The sequence below is a fragment of the Corapipo altera genome, unplaced genomic scaffold, assembly GCF_003945725.1.
Source record: "Corapipo altera isolate COAL_440 unplaced genomic scaffold, ASM394572v1 1b, whole genome shotgun sequence".
In the NCBI taxonomy this organism is placed as follows: domain Eukaryota; kingdom Metazoa; phylum Chordata; class Aves; order Passeriformes; family Pipridae; genus Corapipo; species Corapipo altera.
The window spans coordinates 18,891,213-18,913,361 of NW_020884881.1; the positions used below are offsets into that span (position 1 = coordinate 18,891,213).

Consider the following 22,149-nt stretch of genomic DNA (forward strand, 5'->3'; position numbering starts at 1 on the left):
ATTTCACTTGGCATTAAAAAAAAAAAAAGTAATAATAATTTGCATGTCAAGTCTGTTGAGGTTTTCACATTTGGGGGTTGTATTTTTGTTTGGGATTTTTCAAGTGGTTTCTCACAGCCTTGGTAACCTCTGTCTTATCACAACACACTTAAATCTCCAGCAAATGGAGTGGGGTGATAAAACTCTTAATTTAGAAGGTAAATGCCCAACCCTTGTGACAGCATAAAGAAGCTGGATAAGAAAATTCTTAAAAGTAAGAGAAGGATGGATTTCTAAGGATTAAACCACCAGAAATCAAATTATAAGAGCCCAACTTTGCTGTTATCAGTAATAATATTAATTAAAATTCCACTATTTCAAAGAAAGCTCTTGCAGGGAAGGACTGGTTGATGGTCTTTGAATTTTTGTGAATTTTCCTCTATCATCAAATCCAGCCTTTTGTAACAGGTTCTGCCCATTCCTCAAAGCACAGGGACAGATCTGGTCCATCCTGATTTCGTATCAGGTTCTCAACTGTAGACTAATCATTACATCACTGAGTAGCCAAGGAGACAGAGTGGAAAGCGCTTTTCCAGATTCTGTCCAAAATCTTGGGGTCTCTTCTAACACTGTCCAAAAAGCATCCAGGATCACAAGAACTCTGCTGTACCTTTGCATTTGTCTCAGTCCTGTATTTTCCTCAACTCCAGTTTGGCCATGGTTGCCTGAGACCCAAAGGGACCCATCCCACGTGGGAGCCCAACATCACACAGGGGCAGCGGCTGGGCTGCAATTCGAAGGTCAGGGAGCACACACTGGACAGTGGGGTTACACTAACATGCAGTCCATTTATTTTTGAGGGTTTTTTTCCTTTGTTCTGTGATTTATCTTTTTTTTTATCAAGCCACTGCAAACATTGCTTTGGCCGTCAGCATGAGCGCAGAGACACACATTCCCATACCCGTGGTAACTATGCAATAAATACCATCCAAACAAACCTTAAGAAAAATCAGTAAAGAAAGAAAAATATTCCTTTTCCCACTCCCAAGCACGAAACACTGTTAAGTCAACAGAATTTAATCTAGTTTATTCTCCAAAAAAAAAAAAAAAAAAAGGAGGAAAAAATATGAAAACAAAACAAAAAAAAAAAAAGCAGGTCTTATCACTAGCAGTAAATAAATTTTTACAACCATTCAGTCTGTATAATAGGATGAAATAAATCTACATCTTTCTTATTTTGGTGCGTTGAATTATACATACAAACAACAATTACAGGAACTTGTTCACAATGCGTATAGACCTGGAGAATGGCTATCTGAAACCCCCTTGTTGGCAATGTCCGCATGTTAACACTGATTGCCTGACACCATTGGTACTTCCTATGTAAAAGGCCCGTGGCCCAAAAATGAATGATCTCCCTACAGCTTTTATTTATTTAGTTAGTTAGTTAGTTAGTTAGTTAGTTAATGCATCATCAAAACCGTTCTAGCCAGCCCCCTCCCCCTCCCCGGAAACAAAGAAACCGAAAAGAAAACCAACAAAAAAAAAATAAAAATAAAAATAAAATAAAAGGAGAAGACATGACTGGCAGTTGGTCCATTTGTTCGTAAGACCGCGTTTCCTCTTGGTCTGCATTGTTTGTTTTTCTGGTTTTTAAATTGTCCTCCCATCTTCTTTTTTTTTTTTTCTTTTCCTTTAAAAAAAAATTCTCTCGGAGTCCTTCATGCCTTTTTTTTTTCTTTACAGCTCCTCAGATGCAATAAAGTCTTCCTCAAATGTACAGTATTTCTTACAATATAAGTTATATGCAATGTTCAGCGTTTTTTATTTTATTTTATTTTATTTTTTTCACAGCACTAGAGATCCTGTCCAATAGGGAATGCAAGTTCTGAATGGCTTATTCACAAATGGTATCCAGATTCAGTGGGTAAGAATACATAGACGCCATAGTGAGTTCCTTTAAAAAGTGGCAAACATCACTTTTTTAAAACTTTTTTTTTTTGCTTTTTCTCTTTTTTTCTTTTTTTTCCTTTTTTGTGCTTTTTGTAGTTTTTTTCTGTGTTTTTAATTTTTTTTCTCTCTCTTATGCCTTCAAATAACTTTTTTTTTATTTTATTTTTTTTTAATCCTTTTTTTTTTTCCCCCTCCCATTTGATTCGGGACGTCAGACCCATAACCACACGCCTGCAAAAATGCAAGTATATAAAGTAAATCTCATTTTGAGACTGTAAGCATTCAGCAGGGGAGTCTCTTGCTAACCCATGGCAGTGACCATACTGGAAGGATGGTGAGGTCCAAAGGAGAGGCTGGATGGAGGATGCATCGGTGTCGGTGTAGTCAGCATGTGGCTGGAGTGACTGAAAGGTGAAATGTGGCTGATGGAGGACATGTGTCTGGAGAGGGCGGCGGGGTTAAAGGAGCTGCTCTTGGGAAAGTCTTCGAGGTTGTCATGGACCTTTTTGCACTTTTTGGATTTGCTAGACATTTTTCGGTTTCTGGTCTGAATTCCTTCCTTCTTCATAGTCAGGGGTCTGTTAATCTAAACAAAAATCAATTATTTTTTTTGTGCTTCCATCCCTTCTCCCCAAATCACCATAGGATCCATGTACCCCATGCCCCTTGTCCTGGGGGTGTGCCCAGCACCAGCTGGTCGGCAGCCTCTCTCCCCCCCTGTACACCCCACTTGCCATCGTTACACAACCTCTTCCCCTGTGCCATGGCTACACAAACACTCCCCATCCATCCCAAAATTCAGATCCCACCAGGACATCCCAAGTTCGGATATTTCTGAAGACAAGACAACAGAAAATTGCTGGCCACATGGGAGCGAAACATACCCGAATAACTCACAGCAGCTGAAAAATTTCAACTATCTGCACATTAGGTAATTGCACCGAGTTTAGGAACAAAACCAATCATTATCACCTAGAAATATTCCCCACAGACACCATCTCACCCCGAGGCTTCCTGTCTGATCTAAAACCATTATCAGCAAGAGTTGCTGGGATTTCAGTGCTGCGAGGGGTCTCAAACTTTCACAGTGGCATTAGGGAGCCGGGTAACTCTTCACAAAAGTGTCAGGTCTTTGTCTTATTTTTCTGCTTTCCAAAGATTTTTCTCTAATCATCCTTTCTGGTTTACTTTAGCCAAGCTGATTTTACTTCTAAAGCCTTTCAGGGTTTTTTTGGGGGGAGGTTGAAACAGGTATCTGTGCTGACCAGCAGAGCATTTTCTACTTGCATACAAACATATCTGTAGTAAAATTAAACATTAAATTCTCCTGCATGGATCTACACAGCAGCAATTTTAATCCCTCAGGGTTAGGAGGTGGTAGTAAAAATCTGTTGGACCTCCCGTAAGAAACACTTATTACTCGAGGTTGTTCTGTGCAGGGACAGGATTTGGACTTTGATGATCCTAATGAGTCCCTTCCAGCTCAGGCTATTCCACAATTCTGTGACTCTGTGCTGCGTAGAGAGACAGTATCATGATATGCACTAGCACATATGACGTGAAACCCCCACAAACCACACTTGGGAAGGGATTTATGCATCCAATATCCGTAAACAACCTTAAAAATATGGACTTGGGGGTCTATGTGGGTATTGCATTGGTTCCCCTGCAGAATTTCACCTATAGCAGAAGGCAGAGGAGCCCAGCAAATCACCCTGAGGCTGAACCACCTTTCTTAATAAATGTGAGCACATGATGGCACAAGGGGTATTCTGCAAGAGGGAGAAAAGGGAGAAAAGATGAACCCCCTGTCCACCAGGATCTACTGTCTCAGATCCAGCAAAGGACAATGGAAAAATGTGCCTGCAAGGGTCCTGAGCAGCTCTTCACCCATAAGACCTTAAATCAGCACAAGGAGCAAAGCATTCCCTTCTCCCAGAACACAGCAAAGTTTCACTTGTTGCTCCTCATTCCTGGTCTCTTTCCCCACAGGATGTGAATCATTCTTGGATTTCTCTCCCCAGGGAAGCTGGGATGCAGTAACTCCCTGTTACATGCAGAGATGGAGGCACAGGAAGAGGAAGGACCAGGTTCATCTCCAGTTTAGGCATTCCCAAAGTTCATCATGCCAGTCTGAATTTGTGACCCCAAGCTCTCTGCACCGGCAGTGATAGGAACCTTCACCTCACCTAAAAATGGGTGAATTTTTACATGATTCCTCTACCTCAGGATGAAGGGATTGGGAAGGAGCAGCCCTGCTTGCCAGCAGCTAAAGTTAGGAAGGATCCGCCCATGTGCAGCCCAACACATGGGCCAGCAAGAAGTAAAACTTCAAATGTGATGGGCTCCAAATGCAACACCACCTCTCTGCCTGGGTTCCCGTCCTCACTGAGGGAATGGGGATCCACACAAAAGGAAGGACCTTTGCTCCAGATCAGTGACTGGGATGGGAAAGCTTTGCCTGGCCTGTTTTCAGTCAGCCAGCAGGAATGTGTTGCCCAGGTTCAAAACCAGGAGGAAGTACTAAGGGAGCCCCACCAGGCAGCAATGCTGGAACGGACCAGGAAGTCTGAATCTCTGATGAATTCCAGCTCAGATTTGAGGAGGCCCACTCAGCCCCAGCCTCCCCAGCTTCTAATGAGGATTTGTATCATGACACAAAGACCCAGGAGCAGCCAGAACTAATTTGCAGGTGAAGCAGCAAAGGTGTGAGCTCAGGAGCTGGTGGTGGCAAAGTGACATAAGCCTGGTGCTGGACTAGGGCTGTGCTGGGTCTTGGAGCAAGCACATGGTCCTGACCCTGTGTTACTTGGTGTCATGTCCCACAGGACAGTGAACATCTCCCCAGAGCAACAGCTCTCATGTTTCACTCAGTCTCTTAGAACAGGTTGGCCCAGGCCACGATTTGACATGAAACTCAAGGATGGGAATATCGGTTTTGTTCAGGGCGGTGGCAAAGCCATGGCCAGCCCCATTGCTGGGGTCAGAGCTGCCATCCAAGCTGTTGGCTGGACACATCATCCCAGTGTGCATGGTCTCACACTCCTAGCAGGTAACCAATCCAAGTGCAAATAGATGAGAACTCTGATAAATGTAAGAAAGAGTGAGACCGGCACAGCTGAGGCAGCAAGCTGGAAAATTTTTCCAGTGACTTCAAAGACCATTCACAAGCAGGGTTAAAGTGGTCCCCAAAACATCAAAGCCATGAACCCATCTCTGTTTCTGGGGTAGAGAAATTAAAGACCCAGAGGGAAGACCTTGTCTGTGAAAATTCATTCTGATAAAAATGACAAACACATGCTAAATTAAAATTAAACCAGCCCAACGCATGTATATGAAATTCATTAATTTCAGATGGAGCCAATTAATTACGGGCAGAAATTATGCTCTTTGTTTTATCATATGCAAAATACTGACTGCTCTGCTCTTGGGACACACAGCCCTGCTTTAGGGTATTGTGAAAGGGGCCTTTTCTGATGAATTTTGCCAAAAACAGTGGCAAATCACTCACTTCTATGGGCACAGGCCAGTTTGCTGTGCACCTCCAGCAAGGTACACACTCCCACCCATCCCTGAAGTGCACAAAGGCTCATCCTGCTTCTAAGGACTAAAATAACAAGGATGAGAACCTCATATTCAACAGATCAAATGCAGGGGATAGTCTTAACCATTATAGGTCTGATCTTGCTCTGACTGAAGACAATGGGATTTTGCCATTGACCTCAATAAGGTCCTGTCACTGAAGCGGATTTATCCTTCAGACATAGTCATTACAATGTTGGGTTAATCTTCCAGGCTGGCTGTATCTTAGAAAGCACTCTGGGATGCCACGGGATGAAAGGCACCGTATCAATGTGAAATATTAGTCATTGTTAATACTGGTGTTAATGGAGCCGGCTCTTGTTGAAGTCAGTGGGAGGAATGCCAACAGCTCCACTAAATGCACCCCAAGACTATTATGATTATTGCTTATATCCTACTGACAAATGGGTTTGCTTAAGCTGTGGGAATCAACAGTAAAACAAACTGATATAGCTCCGTGAAAAAAATGAACACCATGCAAAAAAAATAGCCTTTTCACTGCAGTCATTCCCGGTGTGGACATAAAATCTGGGTAAGTTTCAACTGCGGATCAATCCATGAAAATATCCTAATGATGTTAAAGTCCAAGAAAATTTCATTAAACCAAAAGAAAAGAAAAAATGGGGAGGGGGATGGATGAAAAAACAGCCAGGAGTTTACTACAGCCTAGCCCGAAACAGGTTTAAGGCATCTTCTGAGCACCCAGACATTCCACCAGCATTGGCACAACATCTGTGCCGACGCTCAGGTGCTTGGGAGGGACATGCTACAATCAGCCTCTCTATTCCTGATGCCTCTCCTGATGTAAAACCCATAGAGAAAAGATACACATGGGGAGCAGGCTCACACTCCTCACTGCAGTCATAATTAAATATTTTAAGAATTTCTTTTTTTTAAAAAGGATCTACCCACTCATATCTAGATTTTAGTACCCTTGCCTACTTATACTACTGCACACAGGATCTAAGTCCTCTGGGGGTTTCATTTAAGCAGGTCCCATTAATGGAGCTGTTCATAAGGCAAGATACTACTTGACTTTGGTAAGTAGCTCTGCTGAGCTTTCAAGCAGCTGTTGGAGTTTTTAATGAACATGAAAATGGTTCCAATGTGCTCAAGGCCTGCCCCATGTCACAGATTTCACAGCTGGATCTGCGTTTCCCTAAACAGTGGATCTAGGGGTCAACTCAGGCCAACCAGGTTTGCAATGTCAGTGAGAAAAAGAAAAGGATGTGCTCTTGCAGTTACATTACTGGAGAGCCCCAACACTCAGACACCATTCCAGACACCTTAGGAAGGATTCCTCCAGTCAGATGTCTACAATGAAGGTAGACATTCATCATCCTGTCCTCTTTTTGTGGAGAAACTACATCATCTTCAAGGGCCCAAGTCATCTCATTCAAACACAGGCATCAACCAGTGTCATTTGGAAAGAGCCTATTTTCTACAAAAAGCTTTGCTGGATACAGGAGATGCAGCTCAGTTAAAGGTCTCCCAATAAATTTCCCAAACTACACAATTTAAGTCCTACCACTGGTGACTACAAGACCAAAATGAAAACAGAGCACAAGCACAGGCTCCCCCAGTGAAGCTGGCTGACCTTGCTCCCTTCTTGCCAAGGAAATAGCAAACAGAATATTTTCTTGTGATATTCTGAGAGCTTTCGCTCTGGGTCCAGCCTGTTTGTTTGCAGTGATCACACTGAGAGTTTGATGACAAGCTTTGCTTGCTACATGGGACTCAAAACGTGCTGAGACACCTGCCCGCTAAAGGGTAAACACATTTTCCTTTTTTCCAAGAGAGATGCCTCCCATGAAACAGGTGAAAAATTAGCCTGGTTGTTTGCTGGCTTTTTTTTCTACTTAATCCAAACTTGTTTACTCATCCTAAGAAACCAAAGAGCTTGAAATAACAAATGGAAGAGACTGAGACACCACATGGGTTGGGTGCCCCATGAAACACAGTATGTCTTTGATGTGTTTGCATGGGTAGACATAAGGGCAAAACACAACCCCATATTTCTAAATCAAACATAAAGGAATCAACCACTTGGGAAAAAAAAAAAATAAAACAAAACTTTATCCAAGCAGAGAAATTGCAAGCCTTTTCCTTCTTCTGACATAATAATTATTCTAATACCATATGTGGAATGAGAGTAACAGGAGTAGCCTTAAGTGTCCTTTATTAGTACTATTATTCAGTAGAAAACTTTTCAGGTCCCTTTAGCTCTTTCCCTGGGACACATATCCCTGGTTCCTGCAAGCTGGCTTTGCATGGAGATATTAGATTAAATCTGCCAGCCATTTCATTTCATTTCTCCTTCCCTTCCATGACAGATGCTTTAAAATTCACATCACAGGTTGAGCAGACTCTGCAACCCACTAACTAAATCAAGTCCTTTTTTGGTTTAGGAATCGCTTGCGTCAAAGAGGGCAAACACAAGACAGAAATAAATCATCTTTGGGGACTGGACAAAGGCAGCCACAAACCCAAGAATGATCTAAATGCTGGCACATTTTGCTTTTTTCTCCAGAGTTTGTATTTGCTGGAGGAACCAAGTTACACATAGTAGGAGTATCAGCTTGCAGGACGGCGTATTGTCTTTTCCAACCCTCTGAGCCCAATCAGCAGCAGATAATGTCTCTCTGTGTTGATCCACCCCTCCTTTCTTGGCTCAGGCATGAGAAAGCTCTAACATTACCCACGGATAGCCCTGTTTTATACCTTCCCAAGTTGGACAGGCTGTGTTTGAAAGGCTGACAACTCATCCCTCCAACCCCCAAGGTCCTCAAAGGGATAACAGGGGTCTCTTCCACCCAAGACTGGAAATCCTTAAGTCAAGGAAGAGTTTGGACCATAAAGCACTGGAGCTGAGGCCCTGTAATTGAGTGTTACAGTCACACTTACATTGTGCAGCTTGTAGTAGAGCCCACAGGCGTTACAGACGGGATCGCCGTTGGCATTTCTCCTCCACAGGGTGGTAGTGGTGGTCTGACAGTTTGCACAGGACGTGCCCGCCCTCCTGGCTGCAGACTGTGGGAAGGAGGGAGAGAGACAGGGGAAGAGAAGGAGAGAAAGAGGAAAACACCCGTGTTAAAAAAAAAAAAAAAAAAATTAAAATAAATGCAATCAGCAAAATTTCTGAGAAAGAAAACATCAACCCTGCAAGACTGACGCACATCGGCAGAGGCCTCCAGAAACTGACTTGTGAGAACAAATAATAATTGTGAAAAAAATCCCCGAGGTACTTTAATCCCAAATTATATGTGAACTGAATCAGGTGCCAAAGGGCATCCTAAAAGTGAGTGCTAAAACCTCTGATAGAACTCATCAAAATTAGCAGCGCTGGCACAGCCCATTCCAGAGGGGAAAATGTTATTTAAATGCCAACGTGCCTTTCCATCTTAACTCTCCCAGACCCCCCGAGGGGTCTAATTCTGCAGTCAGGGCCTGAACAGTCAACAGGCATGAGTCACGGCGGCTCCGGAGAGCGCCGGGTGAGACCCGGGTGGGCAGCTGCTCGCCGGGACCGACCGCAGGCACAGCCCGGTCCTGCAAATTCAGCTCAGCTTCAAAGGATACAGGATCCAGATCGGAAATAACACTGTGGCAAAGAGCAAGAATCCCAACTTTTTTAATTACACCCTTTTTGCAGCCCAAACCTTCATGTTTATTTAAGAACTGGTAAAGAGCCCAAGAGCAGAATTTACCATTTCAAAAAGGGGTAGGAATGAGAAAAAAAAAAAAAAACTCTACATGCCAAAGTGTATAGAGAAGTTTTTTCTTTTAGCTGTGATAATGATTTAGCAAAGTCAAATTTAGTAAAGTCGCTCTCCTTTCACATGCATGAATTTGTGTTATCATTTAAAAATTGTAACTTTAGAAAACAAATTGCCCTTCTGCCACTGAGGGAGGAACAGGAGTTTTCGGACTGCCCCGAGAGCGCGCACGAATTTTTGCGTGTGTGCAAGTGCCTACAGCTCCTAAAAAAAAAAAAAGGCCTTTATATCCCATCCTATCTCTTCTTCATCAATATGACACAGTCCCAGAGCTCTGATTTCATCCCCATGCGTTGCTTTCAATGGGACTGCTCATGTGCTTAAAGTTAAAACATGTGCTTAAGCGATTTGCCAGATCATAGCAATGCTTGGCACCTTGCAGAACTGAGCCTTTAATGCTCTCTTTTGTGCTCTTACTGTTTCAAATTTACCCCTCACCCCACACAGCCGCACACTGTGGTGCATCCAACATTTAAAAAAAAAAAAAAAAGAAAGAAAGAAAATACCACATCTTTGGATACCGTACAACAAACCCAAAATGCAAACATGGACACTGGCACAGCGTTAGCGTTAATACCAACTCTTGTTAGGTCATGTTGCAATTTTAATCATAATTGAATGCGGCGTAGGTGGAGAGAGAACGAGTTGGTTTTGCTTTAGATAGAGGAGGATTTTTTTTTTCTTTTAATTAGACAAAAAGGACTGTCTAAAAAATAAATAAGACAATGCCCACGAGCATTAGGAAGCATCACAGAGGGCCTGGTCTGGCAGCAAGTGGCTCTCCCGGACTGCCTTTGGGGACAGTTCCATTTTGCCTGACCATAAACCACTCCGAGCCGAGCCGATCCCAAGCCTGAGGAGGCCTTTAACTGACTTCTCCATGCTGATGACCAGCAGGAGCTGGGAACGGCAAATGGGTCTCTGGCTGCAAAAATCCCAGTGCCAGAAGATAAAGCATCCCACCATGAGAACAGCAGAGCCCCATATTGATGTGTAGCACACACGCTTCAGTCCTGCCTTCCTCCCAGCCATGCCATAGACCCAGATTTGGTTCCCACTGAAATCACCAGGATAATGAATGTGCTTCAAAAGCAGCTCAGAGACAACACCTTAGAGAGCTGGGTTCTCATTGAGAGCTGGGGGATGGGTCTGCAGGTCTCTGCCACCCAACTCCCGCCAGGAAGCACATGTGGCTCCAAGGGGCACGAGTGGCTCTGAGGCTTGTATTGAGCCTTTCGGTGGCAGCATTGCCCTTATCAGACCCAAAAATCAAGCCTAAGGAAATTTCTAAAAACCAGTGATATTTGACTCAGCCCACACAGGGGAAACATCCCCTTTGAAGATATTTGGGGTTTCTACATGGTGCTCACCGTAATTTCTCTTACTGCAAGCGCATTCAAAAGACACGCCTGGTCACCACTTTGCTGCCTTCAAACAAACTCTGACATTAAATAAGCAAATAAATCACAACATTCACTGTCTTCTCTAAAACCTCTTCCAACTCCTGTATTTCCCCTATGAAAATTCAGCATCATTAGCTGAATATTTTAAGCTCTTTCAGTCCCGGACGGTACCTTTTATGCTGTACCAACTTCTACCAGAGAAACCGGCAGTGACAGGAAACAATGAATAATAACACTATTGTAAAGCTCCCAGGAATGGCATCCACTGAGCTAATCACCGACCAGGGGCCTGGCCATGTCAGTAATGGGATGACTAATTAGCTGCCCCATATCATCTGCAGGACCAGACCCCATGGCCCAGCTGCCTGTGAGTCCACAACTTCAGAAGTACTGGTAGTGATGAGAAGGTGGAATTGAGGACGGTGCAGTAGGGACCAAATGCTGATAAGGACGATAAATTAAGGGGCATTTTCAGTGTCTGGATTTATCCACAAAGTCACAAGCATCAGTTTCCTAAAATATGATTCCATGTGCATGGGCTTACTGAGAAATTGGCTGTAATCCTTCCAAAACCAGCGTGACTGGACATGGAAACGGAGAACTCTTCATCCACATGGGAAGGGAAAGGGAGAAAAACTAAAAGAAGGTTTTCTCAGCAGTGACAAGGCTGTCACTGGCTGTGAGAGGGACGGGAATGGTCTCCAGCAGGGCTGTAGACCTTTTAAACAGAGTGATGGTACCATCTGCCTGTTCTTGATCCCCCCACCAACATCTCCACACCTTCCACCTTCCCCCAAGATGAAGCAGAGCTGTCTGAGCCTCCTCACCCAGCAAGGCTCCATCCATCTCACCTAAAAGACACCCTTACAAAAACACTCACTGAATTTAACAATGCTTGGGCTGCGTTCTCAGTACCTCAGAATTTCTTTGCCTCCTCTCTCCCACCCATTGAATCCAATCATTAGTTTCAGCTAATCATCAGCTGTGACCAGAGCCTACAAAACCATCCCAAGGTCATGCAGGAAACTTGAGGTAGAGAGAAGGAGCTGGATGCCCACCCTGAGCCTCCATCCACACACTGCCTTCCACCTACTGTCACTAGGCAGGAGAGATCCAATCAAGCCACAGCCACACGCACATCCAGACGTGCAAAACGCAAACACAGGCCCAGTTTTGGTGCCTTCTGATTGTTTTTTTAATCAGAAGTTAGCAAGAGAAATAAATACAGATGCAAACAGCATTAGGGATGTTTTTCTTTCTTTTTTCCCCAGACAGTGCTAAGTGGGGAAAAAAAAAAAATGTAGAAAAATCAAATTTCACGTTTAGGAAAGGTCGCATTCAAAGAACGGGAACTTTTTGTAACTTTAACTAAAACGCCGAAAGATTGGAGCGATTATGCAAGACAAGGTCTCTCTTTACTTCTTTTCTTTCTCTCTCTTTTTTTTTCCCCCAAGAATGACCTTTTACTATGTATTTATTTATATAGTTCATTTTACATGTGCCGGGCTCGGGGTGACTCGGGACATTCTTTCGTGGTTCCATCAGACACTTTTTGAAAGCTCTCCCCCCCTTTTCCAGCCGCTTTCCTATTCTGCCTCCCCCTCCACTTGTTTGGATACGCTCAAGCTCCTGTGTGTTTGGGCTGGGGAAACGGAGCTGTTGTTTAGGAGTTATCTCCAGGGCTCAGATATCCGGCAGCTTTTTCCTAGGAAGTTAACTTTACACATAAAGAGAGAACGAGGAAAAAAAAAAATAAAGAAAGCAAGGGTTGTGTGTATAAGACAGAAGGGCCAGGGGGGGAGGAGGAGAAGAGAACAAGAGAGCTACCCAAAAAAAAAAAAATCAAAATTCCAGCCTGTACTTCCCTCCCTAGAAAGCTTTTCCTTTTTTCTAACAAGGCTATGAAAGATGAGGGAGACAGATATTTTCCTATATGGGAAAAGCCAATGGAGAGGTTTTGTACGCAGGAAGTTTGGGGGATAGAGCAACAAACCCACAACTTCCCCAAAACTCACACGACCAGACAGAGCTGTCACTGCTGCTCTCCACAGCATAACCCCTCCTGGGAATGTACCCTGCAAATGCATCCCGGTGCCAGAGGGAATAAAGCAAATCCAATTTTATGGACATCTCCCAGGTGAGGAAGCTGATCCACATCTAAGAGCTGCCGGACAAAGGCCGTGAACACCTTCACAGGGAATGCAAAGCCAATGAACCAGCCCTCTCCCGCCTGCAGGGTCTGCCCATACCAGGCACAAGCCTCACACAACTGGCCAGACCCATCCATCAGCTCAGAAATTCCATGGAGAGGTGAGAGTCACTTTTCCTCCGCATTTTGAGCAGCTCCCAGGAGCCCTTCCACACCTTTAATCCTAATGAAACCAAACGTGCCTCGATTCGAAACATTCAGTAACTTCCCAAGCAGTGACCATAATTTTTTCCCCCTCTTGATATACTTTTTTCCCCTTGTGGTCTGTCTAATTATTTGCCAAATATACTTCAGCATATTTATTAGCCATGCCCACAGCTTCCAGACCTTTTTGTGGCTTCCAGGGAATTGCATGAGTAGATCGCTGAGGATGCCGAAGTGTGTTGCCTGTATGTAGAACAGTTGCCAGGCTTGTAACTATTATTTCAAATGTTTACCTGCACATTTCATCTTCCTCTAGCTTCTGTGACCTGGACACACACTTGGCTTTGCACACACCCCCATCCCCTGCCTTGTGTCCTCACTCACACCAGCTTGAAGGGGAATGACACAATTTGAGACCCAGATGGCACAGGCACAAATGACCACACCGGGTACCAGCAGCACCAGGACCTGATGGTTCAAGATCTCTGCAGGACCAAGGTCTGTCTCACACCCCACTGGCACCTGGGATCCAGTTTGGGTCCCTTCTCCGTGACACTCCCAGCCAAGGGGGATGGAGACACACGTAAGAAGGTGGAGGCAGCAGTCTGGAGAGCCCAGCAGAAATCCTGTTCTCCTGATAATCTCTTTGATCACTAGGAAAGTGTTATTCTGCCCTTAGGCCCTGGTAAGAGCCACCATCCATGGGTCATCATCCAGAAGCACTGTGTGGAGGCATCTGCCCCATTGTGACCTGGGAGAAAACTCAGTTCTGGTTTACAAGAAGCCCTGGATCTTGATTTTTTAACCTGTTTTGCAGTTTACAAGAAGACCAGACAACTGAGGCCCAGAGCAGCTGGGATCATCTCTCCCAGCATCCCTTCCTTACAGCCCTCTGACACAGTGAGACACGTGGGAGCTGGTTGAGATTCCCTGTCCATCCCGAGCTGCAGATAGGAAGCAAAAGCTGCAGAAGAAGAAAAAGAAAGAATAAAATAGAAGGAGACTCACCAGCCTTCTCTTGGGTTTGATCAGGGGCCGGTTCTGCCCGTTCATTTTGTGATAGAGTCCGCAGGCGTTACACAAATAGTGCCCGGTGCCGTCTCTTCTCCACAGGGGGGTTGAGGTAGCCCCACAATTTACACACTCCCTGCCTTCTGGAAACAAGAGAGCACACAGTTCACTTAGGGAAACCAAAAGTGAAATGAGCTGGGGAAAGCCCTCCTCCCCCCAGAACAACTCACAACCTCCCAAGAGACCCAGCCATGCCCGACTCTGCCAGTCTTCCCCAAGCTCAAGGATGTCCAAGCAAAGGTCCAAGGCCATGACTGAATGATGTCCCTGGCACAGGGGAATCTGGTGGGTTCTGATCCTGTTCCCTTCCCCAGCACCACTGTGCAGGCAGCATCAGGCCTGTGTCCCAGCAGCAGGAAAGAGAGATGGTGGCAATGACAATCCAAATGCTGTTGTAGTTCAAGGGACTCCCTGGAGAAGTTCTCACTCCTCCTATAGGTCCCTCCTTTTGTGAGGGGAGGGCTACTGACAGTTTCCCTTCACCTTTAGATTAAGCACTTCTACAACTTTCCAGTTCCCATGTTGCCATATGGACCAGACAAACTTTGGTAGGCTTTGCAAGAAGCCTCCAACCCTCTCCAACCCTCTATCCTTGTTTGGATACAGAATTTAAGTCCATGCCCCTCTTTCTGATGTGTATGAGGACCCTGGTGTCACCCCTTGAGCTCCAGGGGTGTGCATGAACCTGGGAGGCTCTACCTCTGACCTCAGGTCAACCCACATCAAGGATCTCCAAAATAATCACAGATCAACAACCAAAACATCTCCCTAGCCCCAGCCAGCGCACAAAAACTCTGCCAATATCTGCTATTGATTAATTTGCAATTAAGCTTCCACCACCCAAAACTTGCAGAAACCCTTCTGGTTTCTCTACAGCATCCACTTCCCTGCTGTCTGGGATAGCAAACAGCACCAAACCTGCCTGAGCCCTCATTAAGGTCTTTCCCTCCTTCTCCTGCTTTTGGGCACCACTTTATCCTCTCCCTGACTATTGCAGGGGACAATCTCCCCCAGCCCACCAGTTCCCAGTTTGAGGGAAGGAACTGGGACGTTGAGGACATGCCTCTCAGCTACTTCCAGAGGATTGAGGGGTTTTTCGTTGGGTCTTTGGTTTATTAGGGGAGGTTTTCTTGTACTTAATGCCATTTGTGGCCGACCTGAGAGCAGAAGCAGACCTCAGCCGGGCAGAGCAGAGTGAACTCAACAGAGCCAACTCCCTGCTGCCCCAACCTGGGCTGCCTTCGAGCAAGAGGCATCCGTGCCCTAACCACAAACAGCAACCGTCTTTCCAGAGCCTTTGCACTGAACCCTTCTCCTCTCACCCCCCCAACAACAAAAAAATAAAATACTTTTGCAGCCATTTCTCCCTCTTCCATCCTGGAAAAACACCCTCTCCCTCCTTTTTCTCCGGCTCTAACCCTCTTTGTCTGCGAGCTTCCAGTTTGATAAAATCTACTTTTAAAGGGGAAAAAAAAAAAGAAAAGAAAAAAAAAAAGAAAGAAAAAAAATAGGTGTTGCTGCTGGGGTTGGTTTATCACGAACCGCAGATGTCTTTCTAGAAGGTAAAGTAACAGAAAGTGGCAAAAGGAAAACAAGAGGGGAGGGTGGAGGGGGGGCCAAGACGGTTTGAAAATACCGCGCAGCCGGTGCCCCGGCGGGAGCTGCGGCTCGGCGGGCGCCGGGACGGCCGGGGGATGCTCAGCACCGCCCGGGGCGAGAATAAACCGGTCCCTACCCCGGACATAGCACCCGGTCCGTACTGGGGCCAGGCGGGGAGCCGCTCCTGTTAATACCCAGGTCGTTTTGTTCCCCTCCGGTTAAACGGGGCAGCCGCTCCGGGGCTGTTTGAGTCTCTGTCCCTCTCTTTTGTTTCACTCCATCTCTCTCTCTCTCCTGCTTTCATGTACAAAACATACAGGTCTGGGTTTTTTTGTCACTCTAACCGCATCCGGACTCTATTAAAGTTCCTGGCGCTGGATAAACAATGCAACTGTCGCGTGCAGCAGTCTGAAAATAATTGGATTAGCTCAAACATATCAGCTAAATAGAGACAGTCCCTGCTCAGACAGACAGAGTAAATGTCACCCTGGAAAAACCCTGAAAACTGATCTCATTCATGCCAGGCAACCCTGCAGCAGCCTCCTCGGAAAAAGAAAAAAAAAATAGAGGGGGGGGAAGAAAAAGAAAAATTTAAAACAAAAAAATTAAAAAGAGTTTTGACTAATCGCCCTTTCCTCTGCACACACACAGACACACACCCCTCGGCTCACACATAGCCCTCGGTGCACACAGATCTGCAAGCCCCGAGTGTCCAGCCGCCGGGAGCCGGAGCCGCGCAGCCCCTCACTCCCCACCCCGCGGGGCGCGCTCCCCCCGAGAAAGGCGGACAGGGGGTCACTTTTAGGGTCTTTCATCGGGGGTGATCCAAAGCCCCAGGCACAGAGCTGGCTGGAGCTGGGGGCTGCGTGGGTGAACTCCCCGCACCTCCCCGGGGAAAACTCTCCCCGCATCCCCGGGCGCCGCATGGGAAGAGGCCCTGGGAAGAGCGAGGCGGAGGGCAGGTGGGGGAAGTTGGCCGGGATTTAGCACCATTATTAAAATACAGAGAGATCGCTAATGCTGCGGTTCCCTCGGTTTCGCTTCCTCCCCGGGCGCCGCAGATGAGCGCACCGTGGGCGCTGGAGGGGCCGGGCCGCCCCCGGGGCAGGAGCCCCGCGGCACTGGGTGGGTGGTTTGGGCTCCTGGGCCAGGTTCTACCCCCCCAGCCCGCGATGGACGAGGGAATTTGGTTATAAACCCAGCAGAGCCACCTGTGGGGAAGGTAAAGTGCCGTGTGTGTCTCCCCCACGAGGGCTTCAGCCCCCGCTGCTCATCACACGGATGCTTGTGCGCAACCCTCTGCATGCGGAGAGGAGTGAGGGGCGCAGCCCCATCCCTTTGCCCCCCCGCCTTCCCCCCACAGCTTCCTCTCCCGAGCAACGGGGATGAAGAAGCCAAAAGCCCTACCTGTGCTTGACCGTGCTTTCGGTCGCGATTTACACCCAAACCCGGTTGGCGATCCTCCTAAGAGGCTACTGGGGGGAAAAAGTCCAGAGCCATATTCTGGGACATACGGTGGGTAGGTAGTGATGGGGTGATGAGCGGAGGAGGTGGCTCCTCCTAAAGAGGCCATGCTGCTCCGAGAGTGAGAGGACTCCAGCTTCATGGTGTCGGCCAGGGACACCTGGTATTTGATGCATTCCTTCTCGTCCTGCCTGGTGGAGCCAGTGGAGCCAGGGGTGGAGATGGACGGATCCGGGGACACATCTTTAGGAGGGGTCGGCGGGAAGGTGAAAAGGTGCGGGCTGGAGTGGCCGGCGGATAAAGTGGAAGAGGAGGCGGGTGGGTAGACGGAAAGGGGTCCCGGTGAGCTGTGATGGATGGAGGTCTTGGAGAAGGGGCTGAGGTTCCAGGGGGAAGCGCTGTGGTGGCTGCTCAGCGCCTTGCTCCCATCCAGCCAGGGCAGCGAGCCGTGCAGCAGCGGGGGGCGGCACACCTGGCTCCCTGCTCGGAGAAAACACAGACACATGTCGGCCTCATCCCTCTGCCACCCTGGCAAAGCCCCACGTGGGGGTCCCGGGACGTTTCCCCCCTTTTCCTTCCCGAAGGAAGGAGCACGCGGGCGGAGCAAGCAAAATCACATCTGATGCGAAACCCCGCTCCTCTTCAAAAATTAAAATTTAAAAGCTACAAGAGCTCGAGGTGGCAGCCCCGGTCCTGCTCAGGAACAGGTCTCCGGGTCGGGACCCTCCGAGCAGGGGTGCCAGCCCTGTGACACGGGGTTTGGCGAGTCCTGCTTGACTGTCTCCCTTTTCCAGGCAATCCCATGAAGACTTTGAAGCAGAGATCCTGCGTGAAATTGCCAAGCCCCGACTGCAGAAATCATGTTTTTTCTTAGCTGGGAAATGATTTCCCGAACGCAGCTGTGGGCTATAGACCCTGGGAATTTTCTGGCCAAACGAAGAAGACCAGAAGATGCCCTCAGACATGCTAATAGCCTTTCCAATAGGGCTGATAAACTTCGCAAACTGCTCAGTTTGTCTTTTCTTCTTCCATGAGTCTGCACAGAAATGTTAGATGGCTTTTTCGTGGTAATACGGCACATGCAGAGCGTACCAACCGCCTCAAAAGAAACACTCCATCCCCTTCTTGTGACAGGAGACATTTCACTTGTCTTTTAAAACACAGACCTGGACTTTGTAAAAAAAAAAAAAATCCACCAGATTTACACAGTCAATTTTGTTACCCTTTGGTTATAGGTATTCTTAAGGGCTTGTACTTAATATTTTAAATTCATCTCGGCCCTTGCTACACAAATAGAAAAACATATCTAAATAATCCAATCTACCCAAATCTACAGCAACTTGAACAAATTGCTCTAGGCTGGAAAACACAGTTATTCAACTGGAAGAGAGCAAGTTTGTGCCTGCTAATAAAGCCCTGGAAACTCACTGACATCTAGAGAGCCTTAACCTCTGTAGGTATCGTGATCTGTGTATAGAGACTGCTAAATATACAGGAGAGATGCAAACACAGATGTATAGAGGCACAGATAGTTAAAGAGCTGATGCACTGTGGACAGGTATGTTTGCATGGGAGCTCGTGTGTGTCTAGAAAAGCTCCAAACTGGTTTTCACCGTACCAGACATTTGTGAACAATACTGAAAGTAGCTGCTCGAAAGGAAGGGAAGGTGGGTTATACGAATAGAAAGGGTCAAGATTCATTATCTTCTCCAGGAAGTAGCATAGTAAATAATATTCAGGCTAGATCAGAGAGACCGCATTTCCACTTTCTGCTGATATATTGGAAAAAAGAAATAAAAAGGAAAGGAAAGAAAGAAAGGACAAAGGCTGATGATCCTTAGAAATAATTGTTTTAAAGGGACTAATAGCAGAACAATGCAGTTACTGAGCGGAGCCTAATGCAGGCTCGCACTCAACAAGTTGCTGAGGGCTGGGAGTAGCCCCCTGAACCCGCTCGGCTCCATCTCCACTCGCTCATCGCACTTTCTTCTCCTTGATTTTGGGGTGATTTCCACTGCAAATCTCGGGGACTTGGACTTCACTAGGACGGAGGTCACAGTCCGGCTTCACAAACCAGTATCTGTTCTTTTCCTTCCGTTTTTATTTTTATCTTTTCCCTATTTTTTTTTAACCATACAGGTAAACTCAAGCCAATAAAGACTGAATCTCTCCAATTCTTCATAAAAGGTGGTACGAAAGTATTCATCCCTCCATTGACCTGGGCCCCATCGGCCTCAGGTATTTCACCTCCTTTCTAAAAGCTGTAACCCAGGAACAAACTTCACATGGTGGATCATTACCTTCCTGCAGAACCCTCAGGAAAACACACCAGGTCTGATAACTAATTACACTACAGGCTATATTTTTTTTAGTTTCTTTCTTATTTTTAGCCCGCACCATGGCGCTACCCGGGGTGAGTGTGCAAAACTTTCGACCCAAGCCTAACAAGCTCACCAAGTGCGAATGAAATAGCCCAAGCGTGAGGACAGCGGGGTCATTTTCACACCCCTGCTCTCCAGCTTGCTTTGCTTCCACAGAGCAGCTTAATCGTGCAAAAACTAAACACAGTATGAAAACACTAACTGTTAACCTAATTAAACAGAGGGGGGAGAAACCAAAGCGAAAGAGAGAGGGCAAAAGGAAGAAAACAAGAGGGAGATGAAAGGGAGAGAATTAGAAGGAAGGACAGTAAGAGAGAGAGAGGAAAAAGAGGGAAGAGGGATGGGAGAGAAAGACAGGACGAAGAAAAAAGTAAGTAGAAAGAAAGAAAGAAAGAAGGATAAAAAAGAAAGAAAAAAGACGAAAAAGAAATAAAGAAAGTGAAAGAAAGGAAGTAAGCCTGAATTTTTATTTATTTCCAATAAGCCAGCCCCAAAATCCACCCGTGACGTAGCTTCCCCGCCGGCAGGAGAGGGTCTGTCCGACAGGAGCGGGGCCGGCGGGGCTCAGGGCAGCGCGGAGCCGCCGGGACCGGCACCGGGAGCGGGGCAGGACCGGGTCAGCCCCGGGGGAGCCGGGTCTTGGCGCGGGCACTCACCGTGGTGGGCCGTGGGATATCTCTGCACGGTGGCTCTCACGGAGTTGCCGTAGTACGGAGGGACCGGGTTGCCTTGTCCGTCGATATTAAAAAGTACATCCACTTCCTCGGCGAGAGGATACTGCGTGGGGTCCATGTAGGTATGGCCAAGTGTGGGGTGATGCGAGTCCGGGTGCTGCCCATTGAGCACGGCCGGGTGGTGGTGGCTCACCCACCGCGGCTGGTCCGTGGAGACCTCCATCTTCCGCGCTCGCTGCTCCGCCGCTGCTCTTCCTCCTCCTCCTCCTCCTCAACAAGGCGCGGAGGGCTTGAGATCGGAGGGGGAGACGCTGCTGGACTTAATGCAGGGCGGGGAAAAGTGCTCGGCGAGTTTGGGGGATGTTTCTGGTTAGGTTTGTTTTAAAGCGGAGGAAGGGAGGGTTATGGTGATAAACGATCGATTCCAAAAGAAAAAATTTAAAAAAAAAAAAAAAAAGAAAAAGAAAAAAAATCGGGAAAATAATAAAATTTAAAAAGGACAAAAAAAAGGAAAACAAAAAAAAAATCAGGGAAAAAAGTTCTCTGCGAAGTGAGGTCCCCTCGTATCTTCCGCTCTGTTGCAGATGTTTGTCTTCTTTGATCACCTGTAACGAGAGAGAGGAAAGGGAAGGAGCAGAGAGAGAGAGAGAGAGAGAGAGAGAGGCAGGGAGAGAAACGTGCTTGAGAAGTTCTGAACTTTAGCACCTGACTTTTTAGGCAGGAGAAAACCCATCCCATCCCTCGGCAGCCATCCCTGGGAAGCGCCTGCTCTGCCCTGGACCCACCTCTCCCAGCGCCTCTTTCTCTTTCGCTCTCTCCCGGCTCGGAGCGGAGCCCAGCAGCTCCCACCGCGCTCCTGCCGCCCAGCTCTTACTCTTCCTTGGGTTTGGGGGGGGGGGGTATTGGGTTTTTTTGTTGTTTTTGGTCGTCGCCGTTGTTTGTTTATTTGTTTATTTGCTCCGTTTACACCTGAGAAGCTCCGGTGGCTTAAGCCGGTGAGAACTTGTGCCATTCGCTGCTCCGCAGCCCCGAGTCACTTTGATTGCTCATTAATTATTATGCAACCGAGAAAGGGGGGAACGGGGGGAAAAGAGAAGGGAGGGGGAGGGGGGTAAATCAAGGAGGGGGTAAAGCGATGGAGAAGAGGGTGGGAGTGAAGGGAAAGAGAGAGGAGAAAATGAGGGTGGGGAGAGGGGGGTGAAAAAAAGAAAAAAGCGAGAAGTTGCTAAAGAAATTCCGCACAAACCTTGGTGGAGAAGCAGTATGTGACCCAGGAGGGATGAAGCTGAAAGTGCTTGATCAGATCAGATTGTGCTCTCTCGCTCGCCCAATTTTTTTCTCTATTTTTTTTTCCTCTCTCTCTCTTTTTTTTCCTTTCTCTCTCGCTCTCTTTTTTTTTTTTTTTTTTTTTTTACAGGGAAGGCATTCTTTCTGAAAGGAGCAGGATGGCGCCAGCCGGCTCAGTGCTTACAGACAGCTGTGGCGAGACGCAACTTAAGGAGGTTCCAGTGTCATAAGCCCGGGGGAGGCGGAGCCTGTCCCCGCCTGAGGAGGGGACCGGCGGGGCGCTCCGGCCGCCCCCGTGCTGCCCCCACGGGAACCCCCCGGCGACAACTTCTTCTCATTCCGCTCCGCCTTTTATTTTATTTTTTTTTATTCTCTGTTTTTAAGGGGGAAGTTAAGTTTTCCCGCTGTCCCAGAAACTCCGCGAGCGTCCACCCCGGGCGGTGGTGCGTGGATGGGACGCGTTGGGTTATCCCGCTGATTCCCGGGGGGATGCGAGGCGGATCGGAGCCCCCCAGGAGCGGGGATGCGCCGGCAGGTGCGGGACCTCGGGGGCCGCCCCCCGCCCCCCGAAATAAACCCGCCTCTCCTCCTCTTTAGAGCGGTCTGAATTATTGTTATTTTTAAGGA

The 22,149-nt window shown here is 47.1% G+C and overlaps 1 protein-coding gene across 3 annotated transcripts in view; it reads right to left on the minus strand.

Moving 5' to 3' along the window:
• Positions 1–1,045: 1,045 nt before the first annotated feature.
• GATA3 (GATA binding protein 3) overlaps positions 1,046–22,149 on the minus strand; it is a 29,044-nt gene continuing 7,940 nt past the window's right edge. The window contains exons 1-6 of one of the 3 annotated variants that reach the window (XM_027639987.1): positions 21,482–22,000; positions 20,218–20,840; positions 17,124–17,660; positions 14,055–14,200; positions 8,419–8,544; positions 1,046–2,518 (exon numbers count right to left, since the gene is read on the minus strand). In XM_027639987.1, coding sequence (XP_027495788.1) covers positions 2,234–2,518; positions 8,419–8,544; positions 14,055–14,200; positions 17,124–17,660; positions 20,218–20,458 — 1,335 coding nt within the window. In that variant the 5' untranslated portion in view covers positions 20,459–20,840; positions 21,482–22,000 and the 3' untranslated portion in view covers positions 1,046–2,233. Of the gene's footprint in view, positions 2,519–8,418; positions 8,545–14,054; positions 14,201–17,123; positions 17,661–20,217; positions 20,841–21,481; positions 22,001–22,149 lie in introns of those variants that run through there. The other 2 variants (XM_027639988.1, XM_027639986.1) reach the window with 2 other exon arrangements.